The sequence below is a fragment of the Laetiporus sulphureus genome (genome assembly GCF_001632365.1).
Source record: "Laetiporus sulphureus 93-53 unplaced genomic scaffold LAESUscaffold_32, whole genome shotgun sequence".
In the NCBI taxonomy this organism is placed as follows: domain Eukaryota; kingdom Fungi; phylum Basidiomycota; class Agaricomycetes; order Polyporales; family Laetiporaceae; genus Laetiporus; species Laetiporus sulphureus.
This window is the reverse complement of record NW_024468541.1, coordinates 235,674-252,761: the sequence shown is the minus strand read 5'-3', so window position 1 is coordinate 252,761 and position 17,088 is coordinate 235,674. Positions and strand designations below refer to the sequence as shown.

The 17,088-nt window shown below is 53.8% G+C and overlaps 8 protein-coding genes across 8 annotated transcripts; 5 read left to right on the top strand and 3 right to left on the bottom strand.

Moving 5' to 3' along the window:
* Positions 1-713: 713 nt before the first annotated feature.
* Positions 714-1,612, bottom strand: LAESUDRAFT_682694 (RBP11-like subunits of RNA polymerase). Its single transcript, XM_040905799.1, has 3 exons — positions 1,331-1,612; positions 1,184-1,273; positions 714-1,130 (listed from the first exon to the last, which is right to left on the bottom strand). Exons 1-3 carry the CDS (start codon positions 1,381-1,383, stop codon positions 845-847), a joined length of 429 nt encoding a protein of 142 aa, XP_040762235.1. The 5' UTR covers positions 1,384-1,612; the 3' UTR covers positions 714-844.
* Positions 1,613-1,822: 210 nt separating this feature from the next.
* On the top strand, positions 1,823-2,930 carry LAESUDRAFT_727971 (60S ribosomal protein L27a). The gene is made up of 5 exons (XM_040909333.1): positions 1,823-1,872; positions 2,029-2,156; positions 2,207-2,425; positions 2,478-2,531; positions 2,589-2,930. Exons 2-5 carry the CDS (start codon positions 2,032-2,034, stop codon positions 2,632-2,634), a joined length of 444 nt encoding a protein of 147 aa, XP_040762234.1. The 5' UTR covers positions 1,823-1,872; positions 2,029-2,031; the 3' UTR covers positions 2,635-2,930.
* On the top strand, positions 2,548-3,203 carry LAESUDRAFT_297530 (uncharacterized protein). The gene has a single exon (XM_040901878.1). The coding sequence runs from the start codon at positions 2,737-2,739 to the stop codon at positions 3,070-3,072; it is 336 nt and encodes a 111-aa protein (XP_040762233.1). The 5' UTR covers positions 2,548-2,736; the 3' UTR covers positions 3,073-3,203.
* Positions 3,067-5,613, bottom strand: LAESUDRAFT_682687 (uncharacterized protein). The gene is made up of 7 exons (XM_040905798.1): positions 5,473-5,613; positions 5,378-5,415; positions 5,160-5,306; positions 4,799-5,112; positions 3,988-4,746; positions 3,476-3,932; positions 3,067-3,422 (listed from the first exon to the last, which is right to left on the bottom strand). Exons 3-7 carry the CDS (start codon positions 5,179-5,181, stop codon positions 3,193-3,195), a joined length of 1,782 nt encoding a protein of 593 aa, XP_040762232.1. The 5' UTR covers positions 5,182-5,306; positions 5,378-5,415; positions 5,473-5,613; the 3' UTR covers positions 3,067-3,192.
* Positions 5,614-5,753: 140 nt separating this feature from the next.
* LAESUDRAFT_727969 (uncharacterized protein) lies at positions 5,754-7,556 on the top strand. The gene is made up of 8 exons (XM_040909332.1): positions 5,754-6,128; positions 6,193-6,251; positions 6,325-6,421; positions 6,506-6,664; positions 6,732-6,838; positions 6,913-7,007; positions 7,076-7,277; positions 7,342-7,556. Exons 1-7 carry the CDS (start codon positions 5,988-5,990, stop codon positions 7,150-7,152), a joined length of 735 nt encoding a protein of 244 aa, XP_040762231.1. The 5' UTR covers positions 5,754-5,987; the 3' UTR covers positions 7,153-7,277; positions 7,342-7,556.
* A 52-nt stretch (positions 7,557-7,608) lies between these two features.
* On the top strand, positions 7,609-11,184 carry LAESUDRAFT_703498 (Pkinase-domain-containing protein). Its single transcript, XM_040906522.1, has 3 exons — positions 7,609-8,878; positions 8,939-10,268; positions 10,318-11,184. The coding sequence occupies exons 1-3, from the start codon at positions 7,967-7,969 to the stop codon at positions 10,950-10,952; spliced, it is 2,877 nt and encodes a 958-aa protein (XP_040762230.1). The 5' UTR covers positions 7,609-7,966; the 3' UTR covers positions 10,953-11,184.
* A 1,388-nt stretch (positions 11,185-12,572) lies between these two features.
* Positions 12,573-14,531, top strand: LAESUDRAFT_785347 (uncharacterized protein; the record flags this gene model as incomplete). Its single annotated transcript, XM_040913878.1, has 11 exons — positions 12,573-12,619; positions 12,671-12,700; positions 12,761-12,790; positions 12,846-12,866; positions 12,979-13,008; positions 13,069-13,257; positions 13,320-13,342; positions 13,395-13,500; positions 13,541-13,696; positions 13,756-13,783; positions 13,844-14,531. The coding sequence occupies 11 exons, from the start codon at positions 12,573-12,575 to the stop codon at positions 14,141-14,143; spliced, it is 960 nt and encodes a 319-aa protein (XP_040762229.1). The 3' UTR covers positions 14,144-14,531.
* On the bottom strand, positions 14,459-17,083 carry LAESUDRAFT_727967 (uncharacterized protein). Its single transcript, XM_040909331.1, has 2 exons — positions 17,026-17,083; positions 14,459-16,975 (listed from the first exon to the last, which is right to left on the bottom strand). The coding sequence occupies exon 2, from the start codon at positions 16,930-16,932 to the stop codon at positions 14,722-14,724; it is 2,211 nt and encodes a 736-aa protein (XP_040762228.1). The 5' UTR covers positions 16,933-16,975; positions 17,026-17,083; the 3' UTR covers positions 14,459-14,721.
* Positions 17,084-17,088: the final 5 nt, after the last annotated feature.

Here is a 17,088-nt window from a genome sequence, read left to right as displayed (position 1 = left end):
CGGGATGCCGTGACCCCATGCAGATGATATGCAACGCGCTGTGTCTGTATGCCCATGCCCAGCAAGCGTTTTCCGCTCCGCAACAGAGCGATCTGCTTTAGGGTGATGTCTAGACAAGCAGAGATCTGTCAATCACTTAGCATCACGCTATCCAGTATGACAAGCCTGCTGCACCGTTCTGGATCATGTTGTTGATGAATAGCGGCACTCGAACCACGTTAGCGTTGGCGAACAACGCACTCACCGTATTACTTGTTGTCCAGCTGTCCAGCATACAACCTTACATGCTACGGTGCTCTAGGCCATTCATAGTGCCTCACTGGCATGACGATCAGGACCAGAACCGTAGTGACCATCTGCGAATATTCGATGGACCTGGGGTTTTGAAAAGAAGATCCGGTTAGCACGGCGGGTTAGTCAGTGACGAGTCTAAATGTGCGCCAGAACAGGAATCACTCAATAGGGATTGGATGTCCATCTTCGGCCATCCGTGGGAAACAGACGGCTGTGCATAGCATCTCATGTTGAAAGATATTGCGGTAGATGCGCTTTTCCTACCTCCGCGAACACTTCATCATCAAGGTAGCTTCAGTCCTCAATGATACGTCAGCATGAGTCATGGAATTGATCCCACTGGGGACCATTTTCTGATATGTCGAAGATGTAACGTCCATAAATTTTCAAACATTACCGTCTTCTCGGTTCACAATGTGGGTAAGAGGAAAGGCCATCTGCCCCGCAGTCTATTTGGCAGCAGGTGGTAGATGATATCAAAGAAAAAACTGCTAGAGATACAACAAAGATTATCCGCCTAGTATACAATACGATCGAACTCTCACAGCAATCAAAAGTCCAAGTAGTCTCTGTTTTCAGGCCATGTCGTGCCGCCTGCCACCACGGTCCCATAGGCATCCTCAACGACACCACTCTCCACGTCTTTGAACGAGAACTCGCGTTTGAATTTCGCTTCGAGGGACGCCATGGTGCCGATGAGCTTAGTACATGCCTGCTCCAACACAGCCGTTGGTGTAATGCTACCATCGGTCTGGATCTTGATGAGGAAGTATGGTTGAAGAGGATGTGGGACCTTGTATCCCGCAAAGAGGATCTGGGGCATGGAGAGCAGTTGCCTTCATGGCCTGGTCAGGGCCTGGTGACTTCTGGAAAGGGCATGACTACTCACGCGCGTATTAGGTTCCCTAGAGTATGATCTTGCTTCATAACCTTGATAGTAGCAGCATTTGGGATCTTGGTGTCCTCGATCACCTCGACCCTAGCGAGAAGGCGTATAAGATGGATCGTTCTTTGAAGGTCAAGGAGCGTCACGCACGGCTTCTCACCCTCGTCCAAAACAAAGAGTTCGTATCGCGCAGGGGCGTTCATCGTACACCGAGACCACTAACAATGACACCTCTGTACACCTGAGCTCTCCGCAAATCGAGGCGGCTGAAAAACGGCGGCAGATTGGACAAGTTCCACTTGGACAAAGGAGCTTCTTCAAGGGCTGTCAGTCAATATGGGATGCTGGAAGCGCTAGAAACGAAATATCGCATCATTTTTTGCTGACCCATGGATGAGAGCAGCACAATTTGAAGTCAGGACACGTTTTGTGATCACTTCGCAATCATTGACAATAAATAAGGCATAAAGCCGGCATCATTCACCGAATATAGCGAGAACAAATGCTTACCGCAACAACAGCTCCAGAGGAAGGGTGAGAGGTGTTGGCGACGGTGGCGGTATCGGCGTTCGTGAGCGCGAGGTCGAAATATTTGCCACCGAGCAAATATCATCAAACATTGCGCCACCGCTCGATCGGGAACTTTGGTAAGGGCAACTGACTGTGTATCGCCAACTCGACACCTCCTCAAGGTGAGTTTGCTGCTGCTATGGACGCCCTGATGCATCCAGTGGAATGTACGGAAGAGGAGCTTTCGGTGGGATGTCGAATTGTGGGGAGATCCGGGGATATGACATTGGATGCATCGGGCTCCGTTAGGATGATGCTGACGCACGGTCTCGCACCAGAAAATGCCTACACGGTTCTCCAACACTCGCAAGCACCGTGGCCACGTATCTGCAGGTCATGGACGTGTAGGCAAGCACCGCAAACATCCCGGAGGTCGCGGTCTCGCTGGTGGCCAGCACCACCACCGGTGCGTCCTGCAGTTCTCAGCGATTCAAACGTTTCCCAATGTTCGCGCAGAACCAACTTTGATAAGTACCATCCTGGTTACTTCGGTAAGGTTGGTATGCGCCGCTTCCACCTTACGCGCAATCTTCAATGGCGCCCGATTGTCAACGTGGACAAGCTCTGGACGCTTGTGCCTGCAGAGGAGAAGGAGGGCTTGACGGAGAACTCGGAGGTCGTGCCTGTCATTGACACGCTCCGTCATGGGTACGGCAAGGTGTTGGGTAACGGACAGTGAGTGAAGAATTTCTGCCTTGAAGATCATTGCGGTCAACCTATGGACCAGATTGCCCAAGCTCCCTTTTATTGTGAAGGCACGATTCGTGTCAAAGAAGGCCGAGTGCGTATTGCTGTAGACATCTTAATTTGTGTCATCTCACCGTGATTATATCTTCAGGCGCAAGATTAAGGAGGCGGGTGGTGTTGTCAAGCTCATCGCATAATTCGCTTTCCATCTGCTTTCGCTCGTATTTACTTTCATACCTGTACAGCCACTTATCGCATGCATATGACTTACCACTGCGAAGCTCTTCCATGCTGTATCAATGCACAGGCGCTTGGCCGCCTATCTCTTCGGCAACCTCGCTGCGTCGTCAACTGGATATTTTGCGTGGTTCGTCGGTGAGTTACCTTTCAGAAACCTGATTTCTTTACGAGGCCGTCTTGTCGACTCAACATCTTCGTTGATCGTGCCGTTTGCTAGTTCAGCTAAATATACGAACCTTCTGCATTCCTGGTATATGAGTTTGTTGTTCCTGAAGCCACGCGATGATGAACAACGACATTTCTTACATGCGACAGTGGAAGTCATAGTACAACAGAGTCCACCCGTAGCATATCAGCAGAAGGCACAAAAAGCAACAGTACACAGACGACGGTAATGAAGAGGAATCCAAGCACTGGGGATGTAAGATTACACAATTCAGGGTGGGGTGAAAGGGCACCAGTAGAAGAATGTCGGCCGAGTCGATGACAATGAGGAGCAACGCGGTCATGAATATCTAAGCCTGCACCTGGCCCCTCTCCACATCTGGCTGCTGTGCGCTGGAACGACCGAACGCACGGAGGAGGGCACCAGGGCGGGGGAACGACGCAGTAAGGCTCCCGCGGACGCTCTGTGCAGGCGGAGACGCGGGCACTCTCTCTACATGCACATCCGTGGACATTGAGTCGCGCATCTCGTCTTCTTTCGAGGGCGGCACGGTGGTAATTCGGAGCATCGATGTGTATGCTAGATAATGGTCATCAGCACGCGAGCAAGCAGGCAGCACCAGCTAAGCTTACGTTGACGACACACTGGGCAGAACCACCCCTTCGCCTTGCGCTTACGTCGCGGTACGGGAGGCGCAGCGACCGCCTCCGAGCCAGGCAGCGCGCCGTCGGAGGTGGACGTGGGTACGTTAGTGCCATCGCCCGCGGTGTCATCCGGACCCGTGGTGGCACTGGGCTCGTTGTCCTGTTGCACGATCGTGCCGCCCGCACCAAACTCGATCATGTTGAGTGCACATTCCCTACAGGCAACCAGGTGGCGGCATGGCAGAAGGACAACCTCACGCGGGGAGGAGAGACAGAGAAGACACTCAGACGAGGGTTCTTCCTCCTGTGTCGTGCCGGGCGGGGGAACGGGAGGGTAGACGTGCTGTTCTGCGGAGGTGGGTGAGGTAGGTACAGGCTGCGACGGAGTGGTTGAGTTAGCGGAGAGGCCGTAAATCTCATGCAGATGGAACGTGTGTGGACCAATCTAAATGGTGTATGAGTGTGTATCTCGCGAGAATATAAGCACTTCGTTCACTGACAGTGGCCTCACGCTTCACAACTTTGACGACCCAGGGACGATTGTCTTCGATGACTTGTCCATCTAAGGACACAGGGGGAGGACCATAGCGGACGATGTGCAGGTAAGTGACCTGCTCGTTCACAGACGGCAACTCATGTCCTTCGCCGTCCAGCGCAGCCAATCGGATAGTCACCCGCACGCCAACATCGGGCTCCTCCCTCCTACTTGCCGTTTGCGAATCGCTCTCCTCCCCTTCTGTGGCATGCGTCTCCGCATCGACCACAGCTAGGGCAGGGCCGGCCACATTCCGGTTCTGACTGCGCTTCCGGAAGTTGAAGTGTGTGAACCGCAGCCGCTTCGTGTGATTGTCCTCCGGCGCCTGCTGCCCCTCCGCGTCCACAGCCACCGATGACTCCGCCGCGGTATCCTTCTCGGGATCGTCGGCACACAGCTCGAACCTTCCGAGCTCCAGCGTCGCGCCGTCCTCGTGCTTCAAGACCTTGCCGAAGCCACCGTCGACAACAGACTCGTAAACGAGGAACTTGTACAGCCCGCTTGCGTCGGCCTTGCCCGCTAGATGGTGGCGCGGACTTAGGAGTACGTTGACGCTGATCCCGCACTTAGGCGCATCGCAGTCGTATTCGAATTCAAGTCCGTGGTGGTGTTGCGAGTCAGCGTGGTCGGGATCATCTGAGGGAGCGTCCTCGAATGGCGTCAGTCGGAGCGTGGGTCGCTTAAGATTGACGAGCGCCTGCAGCGTCGTCGTCGTCGGGAAGCCCTGCAGACGCAGTCAGAGGACAGGCACCATACCGAACAGCTAGCACACGCACCTCCTTGCTTCTGGCAATCCAGTTCTTGATGATCTCCGGAGTCAGCTCATCGCTGCTCTTCTCGTGTCTCTCCGTCCATTCGGGCCCACCACTGACAATGCCGATGTTGGGGCCAAAGAGGGTGTCAGACGTCTTCTCCTTGTTTGCATCTAGCCCATTGGGATTGCCCATGTTGAGAACGACTGCGTCCTGGGCCGCTGCCATCTGCTGTGCCATCTCAGCAGCCCTGCGTGAGGTGGATGTGTCCGTGCGAGCGAGATACGGCTGTGCGTGGAGTCGCCTTGTCCTATTCCAAGTGGAGTATTGGTTATTATCTGGTTTGGCGGTCAGATATGAAACGGAAGACACATGGTTGACTCACACCAAGTCGCGATGGTGGCCATTGTCAGCAGAGAAGTGAGCACGAGGCTGAGTAGAATTAATGCACACGGAGGAATGACTGTACTCACGGTCTATTGCTAAATTAAGCGGTCCCGCCGATGACTGGTCGGTGAGTTACGCTTTGTCACTGCGTGATGCAGTCATCGCGCCGGAACCGTCAGAGCGACGCGGAACGCTTTCAAAAGCCCGCATACATACGGCGCAAAGAAGCAGGTCGTCGTTAGCAACGACAACGTCTGCCAGCGATGATCATGTTTGGAAGGAATGAGAGACCACCATCTGCATTCACTCACAAGATAGCTGATTGATGTGAATTGCCGCGGCGACGCTGCGTGGTCTAGTGTTCAGTTCTTGCCTAAGTGTGTCCTAGCCTCTTCGCAAACAATCGTCGTCGCTGACAACGGCGAGGTGATGTGCACAGCCAGAGTTCTACGTGCACAGCAAGGTGTATGCTCATCGTGACGCGTGACGCATCATGGGTGACCTCTGCGCGTGTATTGTCACAACCTCACGACCACGTGCTGCACGAGACGGAAGTGGTATGGGCGCCTAACTATAGCAATGTCACTTGCAACGAGTCTGGCACTGGTGGTATAGTCTGCTTAGATCTGCCCACACACAACACATTCCACCGAGCGATTTCAATCGAGGCAAACATCATCTGTCAAGGGGGCTGGAAAGGATTCATCTATTGTAGCTGGATCTGACAATCTCGTGCATCGACTGCACCGACTGCACCGACCGCCATTGACCTACAACTTGATCATATTGACTTGGGCGCGGCTCACTGCCAAGGCGCACTTCTATTATGTCTACCGATCCGTACAATGCTGTTCAGCAAGACATTCAAGCCTCACTTCAGACCGCCGCCACACTGCGTGCCTCGTTCCTGCGGATACGCAGCACCGCCAAGGAGGATAGTGAGGAGCTAGTTTGGGCGAGGAACGAGGTAATTTATGCATCAGAAGCTCTATACTTAATTGACCGTTGGACGTTTGTTATTGTCTTGACAGCTCAAGGCAACGCTTGCGGCACTTGGAGCCGACTTGGAGGACCTGGAAGAGAGCGTCAAGTCAGTGTGTTCATAGGCCTTCTCCGCCATCGTAGTTATCTCCTTCTTTTATGCACTAACGTTCGTAATGTAGGATCGTCGAATCGACTGGAGCGCGCATGTTCGGTCTAGAGGAAGCAGAGGTCATGGAGCGCAGAAAATATGTTAGCCATGTACGACGGGAGATTGATGTGCGTGATCACGTTTACACAACAATCACGAGCGGACAGGATGATTTGCTGACTTCGATGTAATATTCATGTTCTTCATGACAGACCATGAGGGCGGAAGTGGAGTCTGATCAGACTGAGACGCGTCCAAGGCCGCGGTCTAAAATTGGAATATCTCCAAGTCTATCTCGCAATGGCAGCCGAATTTCTTCTCCCGCACCTGGCGGTGACGATCAGGCTGAGTGGGCGAGACAGGAACAAGAAGTATAGCTTCTTCTGCAATTGCAAAATCGCTAATTTTACTGATACGTGTGATTCTTTGGTGAATTAGATGATGGTTCGTCACCAGGATCAGACGATGGACAATATTGCTGGGACGGTGAGCACATTGCATGAGCAAGCAGGTCTGATGGGCCGCGAGATCGGTGAACACATGGAGTTAGTTTGGCGAATTTATCCCTTCGGTCATGACACTGACTGCTAGCTCCGGCTTCGTTTACGTCTGACGACAGAATGCTTGATGACCTCGAACGCGGAGTCGACCATTCAGGCGCTAAGCTGGATAACGCTATGCATAGAATCAAGAAATTCATTCGTCAAACGGAAGGTCAGTTTTCCATCCCAACCACACATGTTCGGAGCGTTTGATTTATCAGCAAACGATAATCCTACCAGAAACGAAATCTGGATGGTGCATCATAATCCTCATAATTATTCTCATGGCATTGCTACTAGCAGTCATTCTTGTATAACGCTTTGCGTGTCTTGCGCAAACCTTCTGCTTTCACTGGCATTCCTTCATTTCGAATGATACCCACTTCGATATCTTACCGTGTCTCATGGCGCGGTAACATTTTCTACACCATATCCCTTCGCAGTAAGCCTTTATATCTATATATGTCCTTCTAGAACATTCATATCTCATTGACATTATCGTACAGCAAAAACCGCATCCGGAAGAGTCGCCGCTATATTGACCGGCATCTTTGCGTATTTTAACGGACGTGGACATTGTATAATTTTACTGAGCCTATGGTCAGGTTGATAATGAGTTGCAACGACGTTACCTAGGAAAAGCCAAGACGACTGCATTGCAACCGCTCTCATGTTTTCTGATGAAGCAATCTGACGTGCAAGGCGTTCCCCTGGATCCCCGTGATCGTTAACGAATCTCGCGCAGTCATGGTGAGAAACATTGTTGCATACATCATCTTTGGAGGCTCCTTTTCCCATACATGTTGTTCAAGCCCTTTGGTGCAAGGCCATCCAAATCCATTATTTGGCGAGGGATGCCTTTGGGGCTGCTTAGGACGCTCGGTCGTTCATTCCGATGTCAAGAGTGCCACGTGATGTGACAAGCCGTTGACACGTTGTTTGGATGCCAGCCACCGCCTTTGTTCAAGTTCGCGTTCGACGCCAACCACCACGGCGGCTCCTCCCCCCTTCCATCTGCTGTCTTGGTGCTGGCCGACAACGACAGAACGACAACGCTCACATTCTATATCCTACTGTTTCCGTAATTTTTTCTGGGTTTGTCGCGAATTTCTCTAGTTCTGCACAGTCATCATGCCCGCATCTGCTCCCGAGAGCCCACCCCGCGCGCCGCCCATCAAGTATCATACGCCGTTGGGGACCAGATGGCAGAAAGAAAAGGCTGCGGCGGGAACCGGTGCTTTTGACTACCCGGACGACGCGAAGTATGTTGGACCCTGGATCATCGGCGAATGCGTCGGCAAGGGCGCAAGCGGGCATGTCAAGATCGCGAAGCACCGACGGACTGGCCAGCTTGCCGCAGTCAAGATCCTGCCTCTAGCTCCCTTTGTGAACTCCCGTGCCTCGCTCACCGCCCAGGCAAAGTCGGACAAGCAGCGCCTCGGAATCGACAGGGAGATTATCATGATGAAGCTCATGAATCATCCGAATATTATGCGCATTTATGACGTCTACGAAGGCGAGAAGGAACTGTACCTGATTCTGGAATATGTGGAAGGCGGCGAACTGTTCGACTTTCTGGTCAATCGTGGCAAGCTTCCTCCACTCGAGGCTCTGGCATACTTCAAGCAGATTGTCTATGGGCTCAACTATGCGCACACGTTCTCTATCATCCACCGCGATCTTAAGCCGGAGAACATCCTCATACACTCTTTGAATCCACCTCTCATCAAGATTGCTGACTGGGGAATGGCTGCCTTCGCTCCTCCTTCTCTCCAACTGGACACTAGTTGTGGCAGCCCTCACTATGCCAGCCCTGAGATCGTCAACGGGCACAAGTACTGCGGCACGGCGACCGACATCTGGAGCTGCGGTGTGATCTTGTTCGCGCTTCTGACTGGGCGACTTCCCTTCGACGATAAGAACGTCAGGACTCTGCTGAGCAAGGTCAAGATCGGCAAGTACGAGATGCCAGCATTTATCGACCCTCTGGCCAAGGATCTTTTGTTTCGGATGCTCGTGGTCGACGTCTCGAAGCGTATCACGGCGAGTAGATCCCGCTTTGGTTATTATTCCTCACGAAACTGATCGGGGACTTGTCCGTAGATGGCAGAAATTCTGTCGCATCCCTGGCTCGAAGGCCAGACGCCGGGGATTACATACGTGCCTGCGCCGCCTGTCTCGGAGTTGGCAAAGCCCCTTCCATCGGCGCTACACATCGACCGTGATTTATTTGAATCGCTGTGCGTGATTTGGGGACGCCACGCTGACATCGAGGGCATCAGGGCCGATCTTTTGAGCCCGGCGGGGCAGGGCACGCTAGCGAAAGCCTTCTATTTCCTCCTCCAGAAGCATCGTGAGAAGGCAATGGAGGAGCATGGCATCCTCATGGACATCGATGAAGTTCTCAGCGCGAGCGGCAAGGTCGTCACAAAGCAGTATGCTGCACCCCGGTCAAAGAAGGTTGCACATCTCGAGCCCCAAGACCTCAACATCCCAGCCGTACCACAGCACCAGTATCTACGCTCTAACCGCGCAGCGCCAGTGCCTCCTTCGCGAAGCCCGTCTCCTAACACTCTTGTCATTTCCACCGACATAGCCATGGATAAGGCACCTGCCAGGGCACACCCTCCGTCTCCTATTGGTCCGCGCCCACAGAGGCCTCGGCCGACTTCTGCATTTATCTCTCCATCCGTGGACACGAGGATCACTGCGGGACGGTCCACGTTCTCGACCCCCAGCGCATTCCAAGTGGATGCGAACCGTGCGTTCGTGCAGCCGTTCTCCGTACCAGGACACTCCGCTCAGGGACAGTCCCAAAGCATCTTTACGTCGTATCAACAACGCGGAATCCCACCTCTGCCCACACGTCGGGGCTCCGCTCCGCCTCCTGCTACGTTCAACGTCCCGTCTGCTTCTTCAGGTATGAGGGCTCCTTCTCGTGGCGGCTATCGAGGTTCTATGGCAGCTCCGTCCCTCTCCCCCGGAGTCATACATGCCCCCGTTCCTGTCCCGGCTACGGCCACTCCGATACTTCCAATGATTACTGCCCCGAGGGTGCCGGATGTTGAATTGCAGAAGACGATGAACCAGTACGCGAACATGGTGAATATGCAGGTGGCCTCGTGGAATGCAACACGCGCGCAGGTGCAAAGCCCGTCTGCCCATGAGCGCGTCGACGAGCCGATGGACATTTCTGAGGACGCGCCAATGCGCAACATCGATATCTCGGATGGCAAGGCGGAAGCGGAGAACAAAGAGAACTGGAATGCGGCTGCTCCTGCTCGCAGACATGCTCATGCGGATGCTGTTAACGGCCATGGCGGTCTCGGCTTCGGCCAATCTGTGCCGTTGGCGAAGGAACTCGGCAACGTTGTCTTCTTCAATGAGCCTACTAGCAGCAAGGAGTACACGAAGAGGGAAAGGAAGAATCGCCGTAAGTATTATCCGCCAGAGTGTATATTGCATGATTTAATGTCTTATAGCTCCGGCGTTGGATCTCCACGGAACTCCGATTCTGCAGAAGAGGTCGACGTTCTCCATTGTCGGGTCGCCCGGGCCCATGTCTCCTCCCGCGTCGTTCATCGGCTCGCCCGTGGTCGGCGAGTTCAAGGGCTGGTTCTCGAACTTGTTCCATTGGAAGGTGCAGACGTACATGCTGTACTCGGTCAACGACGTGCTTACGACGCGCATCGAGACGATGCGGCTGCTGGAGCAATTTGGCGTGCTCGCGGTGCTGGACGAAGCGCACGGCTGGCATGTGCTCAAGTGCCGTGCGGAGGACGGGCAGGATGGATCCAAGCAGGTGCGCTTCCGCGTTGAGTTCTCGTCGGTCGCTGGCCCAGGCGCAAGCGGCTTCCCACAGCCGGGTATGACGCCGCGGCTGTCGCAAACGCCGATGTCGCCGCACGCGAGCTCGTTCGGGCAGTCGCGGTTCAGGATGGACAGGGCATGTGGATATGAGACGGCGATTGGGCTCGTGCTGGAGAAGGGCGCGGTGTCGGCGTTCAAGGCGATCTATCAACGGCTGAGGGGCGAGTGGAGACTGGACGCGCTGCAATCGCCGCATGGGATGATGGCGGCGAGCACGCAGAGCATCGAGCAGCGATTCAACGTGTGAGGCGCATGCGGACTTGATACACTATTGTTCAGACATTACTATACCCACCACAGCTCACACAGTATACCCATGCATGGACGCCTATTATCGGTCTAGCGCCCGAGTACACACTATACCTGTCCCACATACACGGAATGCTCGAGTTGTGTGACATCCTAGGAGACGTATGGAATGCAGCAGGTGTTTGTATGAAATGAGCGTGTATATATAGCGTGACTATTCTCGGCCGCGGATTTTCACTTTGTGAATGCAACATATGTATCTGTGAGTAATCATTTCGTTTGACAGCTACCCCTGATTCATGCTGGCATCTGGACTTGGTTTACGTAAATGGCTCTTTCTATTGAAATCCGCACCACCAGCAGGCTGTACATCATGAGGATAATTTCAAAGGCAGCAGTAGGAATAAGAATGATCTTGAGTGGACGTCTTCATTGATGTTGGAAAGCCGTAGCAGTCTGGTCGGTGCTCTAAATCTGACAGATCAAAGAGGGTATGCTTCCAACTAATTTTTGAAAGGATAATGTCGGAGAAAAAGAAGGCAGAATCAGAGCATTGAAGTGGTTCCGGACTCGTTTCGACTCCCAGCGCTATTCTGGGATGGCACGACTCATCATGAAAACTCAAATCCGGCTTATGATACTTTTATCCGCTTGATGTCGCCAGAAAAGACAGCGAGTGAGAGATAGCCTCAGAACCTTCTTGTTTTGAACTTTTTTCTGGATTAGGGCTTCTTGTCATGTGCTTGTTGGTTTGTACAAGCCATAACCAGCGAGAACAAGTCAAAAAGCAGGTTCTCGAGCCACAAGCCGATTTGAGTTTTCCTGATGGATGACTTCGCAGCCCTCCTTGGTTGAGGAGCCTTTCAGCCACCCGTGACGAACTTGCACACTTTCCTGTTTTGGTGGTGTTCCGATCAATTTGATGGTCCCTCTAGGCGCAAAGCTGGCCGCATGCACCATGGGCCTCGCCCTCTTCAGGCATGAAAGACGCGTCCGCGACGTCGGCTTCCAAGCAGTTTGATATTATCGCCATGCAGTGTGGACTTCTAGCGACTGATCGTGTATTACGTACGATTCCATTTATCTGATTATGGCTTACTACTACCAGGAAGAACCGTATGCAGCTGTCAACCTGCCGACATATATGCTAGCGAGCCAATTGAACGGTGACCATGCTCCTGCCCTCCGCCTCGCCCTTTACCATCGTCTCCTCCGTTCGATGTATCCGTGTCCGTTCTTCAAGTTCCTGCATAACTGAGACATCCAAGGCGTGCGGCACGTCCGTCAATCTCCATGTCAACATTTGGAGAGACTCTAGTGGAACTCGTGGAACTTGATCATTCCCGGAAATGTCACGCAGGTAAGGAAATTATATGCATCATAGAAGCAAGACATCAACGTCGCGAATCCGCAGCGGCCTCTTTGTGCTGGCTATTGTATGATTTTGTAGAATCATTCGAGCAAGAGGCACGTAATTACACTTTGTCGTCCGCTCAGATATTCACCTCTCATTTCTATAGTATACGCTCATCTGGAGGTCAGGATTTTCATGTCATGCGGACGATAAGAGCCATTAAAGCAACTTTACCACCTTGTTAGATCCACACTTAACCTACCAATGTTCCTCTTTCTAATCCCTCGGTATCTCGGGATGCTCATTCAAATGTAAGACGCCATCCAGTGTTCCGCAAATATCGCTGAGATACGTTGTTCAAGGTTTCTCTGCGTCGAAATCCTTCCTCTGTAGTACGCGAATATTTGCTTCGGGAACATAATTTATACTAATAAGATTGCATTGTCATCTAGCTGCAAGCCTGCCATGCTCTTCAATACGGCGTAAGTTGTGTATAATGCTTCAATGAACAATCATTAAAATCCTGATATGTTTTAGAGCACTCACGACACTCGTCTTGTGTGTTGAGACGAGTTTGGTACTACGAACATATGCCCTATACGGCGGCAGCCCCAGAGGTAGCACAACAGAGATAATTTGACCGGGGCTCATAATCTGACCGATTCCCTAGTGCTCTCGCTTCTCTGCGCGGCGTTTTTTGGTGAGCCTATAAGTCCCCTTCGAATGCCACCCATTAGACGTTGAAACGCGGCTGCATCAGGCGAAGTTTTGGTATGCCCATACCTCGACCGCACAGACACGCAGACCATTCACTCAGCCAGCAGTGCATAGGAATCATCAACGGCCTCGCGTACCGACAATTCTACGCCAAAATACAACCGTACCCTTCCGATTGGCCGATAAGGGGCTGTTTCTATCCTGAGACGCCAAAGTTTTGGAACGCATGCTGGTAAGTGCGACCCCCCCAAAATGCGCATTGCAGCTTTTCGCTGAAGGTGCCAACTGCAACAGGGTCCCAGTACTAGTATTCGAAAGTGCGCGGTTTCTGAAGGGTCTTCATGCGCTGAATGCTGATTGCGAGCATAGCTATGTTATTTATATTAATGTGCATCAAATTTTGGTCATACCGCCCACTGCGCAAAATGTCGCTCGCGGTGCGCCTATGGCGCGATGGCACGGCCTATTATCTAATGTACGTACCAGCAGCATGCATTTTCGCACTGCGTCGCTAGACTGACGGGTCGTGGCTCAGAGTACTTGGCGAGTAGACAGATCCCTCGTCACGGTGTCACAGTAAATAATGAGCATGCTATGGGCATAGTCGCAATCACGATCTGCACGGTCGCTCCTTATAAGGACAACACGACGCTCGCCAACATCTCCGCTGTGTACGTCTCTCGGTTCATGCGCAGCGTTGGCGGCGAAAATTAACTCTGATCCTCCTCAGATGGGTCGGCGCGATTTTTTCTTACTCCGTACGTCATCCCCCCTCCATACATCTCCCACCCGCACACTGTGACACGTTCTCCCCTTAGGGCTCACATCTCCTTCTGAGCATCCGGGCACTGGCTACGGAGCGCCAGCAGCTCACGGTGTCCACGCCGCGCATCTCGGAGAATACCGAGGATATCGAGGACATCCCGGAGGCGATCGCGGGGGGTACGAGGGACAGCAAGTCGTCAACCGTCACCCCCGGCGAGGAACATGACTCACACGAGCTATTCCCGTGGCACAGACATTTGCTGCCGTGCACGGTCACCGACACCCAGGGCTCGATGCTGTCGCAGTGGAGCATCAGTAGCAACCCAGTGTGGCTGCAGGAATGGGATGCATGAATTTCACGAATAGACATGGACCCTGTATATTATACGAATTGCGACGAGCGCGATACGTGCGTGGTGGTAAGCTTACATGAGCAGCTCCCGAAAACAGCATTCTACCCCGCTAGGCTGTATCTCCAGCAAACCTACGGACGACGGACGTCTGAGCTATCTCGTTTAAAGCGATGTCAAGCCATCGGAGCGCCCCGTTAATTCGCTCTCCGTTCGTTTGACGTTTGAATACCGCGTCCAGCGTGCAGCCCGCAACACGCTGCGAACCCCCTTCCTCGTGAGAGCGAAAACGGTAATGATTCCACCACCCATAAGCGCTCTCAGACGGGTTCTTATCGCCTCCGGTGCATGCCGCTCTCCAGTGCCCTGGCCTCCCGCTTCCACGGCATCCTGATATCGGAACAACCCCCCCCCCCCCGGGGACATGCCCTGCGGTAAGACTAATGAATGCACGTCGCATGGTTTCCGGTAACAATATCTGGTGGCCATGCTGTCAGAACCCGGGAAGCAGCGAGCCGTGCCAAGCGGTAAGACAAAGGTATCGGATTGCAACGACGTTGGTGCAGTGCCATGGAGCGAGTTCAAGCAGACAACACTTGCAGTTGCGGTAGGACGACATTGTCTCTTGGGTCATCTTGCTTGAGGGAGCTGAACTGGAGCGCGAGGTCCAAATTGGCTAGGGCTGCATCCGTGAGGGGGTTCATACCGGGCTGATAGTCCAGCCTCGCCTTCATCCGAAGCGCGATCACCGACGCATCTCTGTAGCGTCCCGTCTTGAGCAACCATGAGATGATCGCGGTGTACGTGACGATATTCGGCTGCGGGAGCGTCTGGCTCGAACGTGCAGAGCCCTCGCCCGCTTCCATGCGGTCGAGGAGGCTCGTGAGTTTCCAGAGGTCGCCGAAGCGCGCGAACACTGCGGCAAGCGTCGTGAGGCTCTCGATGCCGGGCTTGATGCCGAGGCGGTACATGTCCGAGATCACCTGCGCGGCGCGCGATGGGCCGAACCGCGCGCCGAACGCCTGGATAAAGACGTTGAAGTGCGCGGAGTCGTACATGGACGAGGGGGCAATGGGCGAGGGGTAGGCCTGCTCGCTGCTTGGTATATCCTGGCTTTCGCCTGTCCCCAGGGGAGCGTCAGCCGGGCGTTGCGGATCGCTTTCTATGTCGTCAGTGGTGCGCTGAGAGGGGAGAGCAGCCGCGCGCTGTGCAGTGTCCACTTGCTCCAGCAACTCCCGATAGAGCCCTTCGAGCGCGATCGGAGTCGACATAATCTCCGCCACGGCGCGCCACACAAGCGCGGTGTGGTGCGTCGACGGCCACAATTTCTGCTGCAATGGCTGTGAGGGAAGCAGCGGCAGAGATTCTCTGGGGACGTTCCCGTCCTTTTTCATACGACTGGCCGCCCGCCTAGGATATTTCCACATCCGCCTCGGCACGGCGACGAAGTGGAAGTGGTGCGTGAATACGTTTATCAGGAGCAAGTTCTCGTCGCGGCGGAGGTGGTAGAGCATTTCGGCGAGCGCCCACATGGAGGTCGTCGGGAAGGTCCGGTAGGAGCGCGTGCGGAGGATGCGGAGGGCGAGTGTGCGCCCAGTGGCTTTGTAGACGGTCATGAAGATCGCGAGCGCGGCGGGGGAGGGGTAGCGCGAGGGACGGAGGCTTTTGCGGATGATGCGTAGCGCTGCGGCGAGGTCGACGGTGGCTCCCTCTGGTATGCTCGTTGGGAGCTCGGTGGGCGGCGCGTAGTGGGGGTTGAAGCGAGCTTGTCTGGTTCGGATTTCGTGAAGAGGCTTTTCGGCCGTTGCGCGGAGACTCTCGACGATCGATAAGTTTCGCGTGTCTAGCATCTCCTTCAGCTTGCGCGACGCTGTGTTGTATGCCCGTGGAGTGATAGAGACCTGGCGCTTGCGCGCGGTCTGTAACAGCTGGACTGCATGGTCTGTTCGCGCAGCTATGCAGTGGCTAATGACAGCGTTGCTATACCAGTCTTCCATAACCGCTGCGTGTTCGATTTCGACGCGATCGGCGATGTCGGCAGGAACAGACGCAATTGCCTTTTGCAGAGCCTTCGCGGCACTGTCGTGCAAGGTGCTCATAAATACCGAGCTGATGGCAGGAGAGGCATATGCGATGAGTAGAGACACCAGCTGAGAGCTGATAGCGGTAGCATAGCCCTTCTGTGCACTGGAGATGGCGAACTGCGTCAAGACCGGAAGATCGGGTATAGAGTCATGTAGTAAAGCATCTTGGACTTTAAAGATGCTAGAAGAGACCGAGTCGTGAGATGATGCGTCCGGTATCAAATCCCACCACTTTGTGAACGCAGTCAGTCGGTCACGGGGGTCTTTGTATTCTTGCTGTAGGGCATGCAAAGCAAATTTTAAATACAGAGAGGAAGGCTGCACATACTGGCCCATCTCCTTGAGCTCTGCAAGCACTCGGTTCGCGTCGTCGAATCTGGCCTCGCGCACGAGTGCCGACAGTAGGTCGGAAGCGTTCGCAGGGAGCCAGACAGAGTCAGCGCCTTGTTCACATTCCGAAAGCTCGGTACAGTAATCAGCGGTGGTGTCTTCGAATAACGAGGTATCCAGAGGTGTGTTCGGATAGGATGTCCGCTTCATCTCGAGCATAGCGGGTGACTCTTCAGAGAGCGAAGGAGTGCTGAAGTAATGCTTCGAGAGCAGGTTAGACGACCAGGTATTACTGCCGGTAGACAACGCCAGACAGTCCCAACGAAACCGGGGACGCGATAAGCATAGCCATGGCGTCCTGAGCAGCCATGTGGCCATTCAGCGTCGACCGCGGTCCAACGGACAGATCTCGCGGGACGACCTGGGAAGAAAGTATTATAGTTAAATAACAACTTCAGACATAAACCATACCGCTGGACGATGTACAGCACGAGGAGATGCTTGTGGCCGGGTCGCAAGGTCACTGCGGCCGCG

Coding starts and splice junctions, on each gene's coding strand:
- LAESUDRAFT_727969 (XM_040909332.1), top strand. CDS start 5,988: ATGTCTACCGATCCGTACAATGCTGTTCAGCAAGACATTCAAGCCTCA. Junction 6,129..6,192: donor TAGTTTGGGCGAGGAACGAG/GTAATTTATGCA, acceptor TTGTCTTGACAG/CTCAAGGCAACGCTTGCGGC. Junction 6,252..6,324: donor GACCTGGAAGAGAGCGTCAA/GTCAGTGTGTTC, acceptor TTCGTAATGTAG/GATCGTCGAATCGACTGGAG.
- LAESUDRAFT_727971 (XM_040909333.1), top strand. CDS start 2,032: ATGCCTACACGGTTCTCCAACACTCGCAAGCACCGTGGCCACGTATCT. Junction 2,157..2,206: donor GGTGGCCAGCACCACCACCG/GTGCGTCCTGCA, acceptor ATGTTCGCGCAG/AACCAACTTTGATAAGTACC. Junction 2,426..2,477: donor AAGGTGTTGGGTAACGGACA/GTGAGTGAAGAA, acceptor CCTATGGACCAG/ATTGCCCAAGCTCCCTTTTA.
- LAESUDRAFT_727967 (XM_040909331.1), bottom strand. CDS start 16,932: ATGGCCACATGGCTGCTCAGGACGCCATGGCTATGCTTATCGCGTCCC.
- LAESUDRAFT_703498 (XM_040906522.1), top strand. CDS start 7,967: ATGCCCGCATCTGCTCCCGAGAGCCCACCCCGCGCGCCGCCCATCAAG. Junction 8,879..8,938: donor ACGTCTCGAAGCGTATCACG/GCGAGTAGATCC, acceptor ACTTGTCCGTAG/ATGGCAGAAATTCTGTCGCA. Junction 10,269..10,317: donor GAGGGAAAGGAAGAATCGCC/GTAAGTATTATC, acceptor AATGTCTTATAG/CTCCGGCGTTGGATCTCCAC.
- LAESUDRAFT_297530 (XM_040901878.1), top strand. CDS start 2,737: ATGCACAGGCGCTTGGCCGCCTATCTCTTCGGCAACCTCGCTGCGTCG.
- LAESUDRAFT_682694 (XM_040905799.1), bottom strand. CDS start 1,383: ATGAACGCCCCTGCGCGATACGAACTCTTTGTTTTGGACGAGGGTGAG. Junction 1,274..1,330: donor TTGGACGAGGGTGAGAAGCC/GTGCGTGACGCT, acceptor CCTTCTCGCTAG/GGTCGAGGTGATCGAGGACA. Junction 1,131..1,183: donor CTAGGGAACCTAATACGCGC/GTGAGTAGTCAT, acceptor CAGGCCATGAAG/GCAACTGCTCTCCATGCCCC.
- LAESUDRAFT_682687 (XM_040905798.1), bottom strand. CDS start 5,181: ATGGCCACCATCGCGACTTGGT. Junction 4,747..4,798: donor GGATTGCCAGAAGCAAGGAG/GTGCGTGTGCTA, acceptor CTGCGTCTGCAG/GGCTTCCCGACGACGACGAC. Junction 3,933..3,987: donor TTGTGAAGCGTGAGGCCACT/GTCAGTGAACGA, acceptor TACACCATTTAG/ATTGGTCCACACACGTTCCA.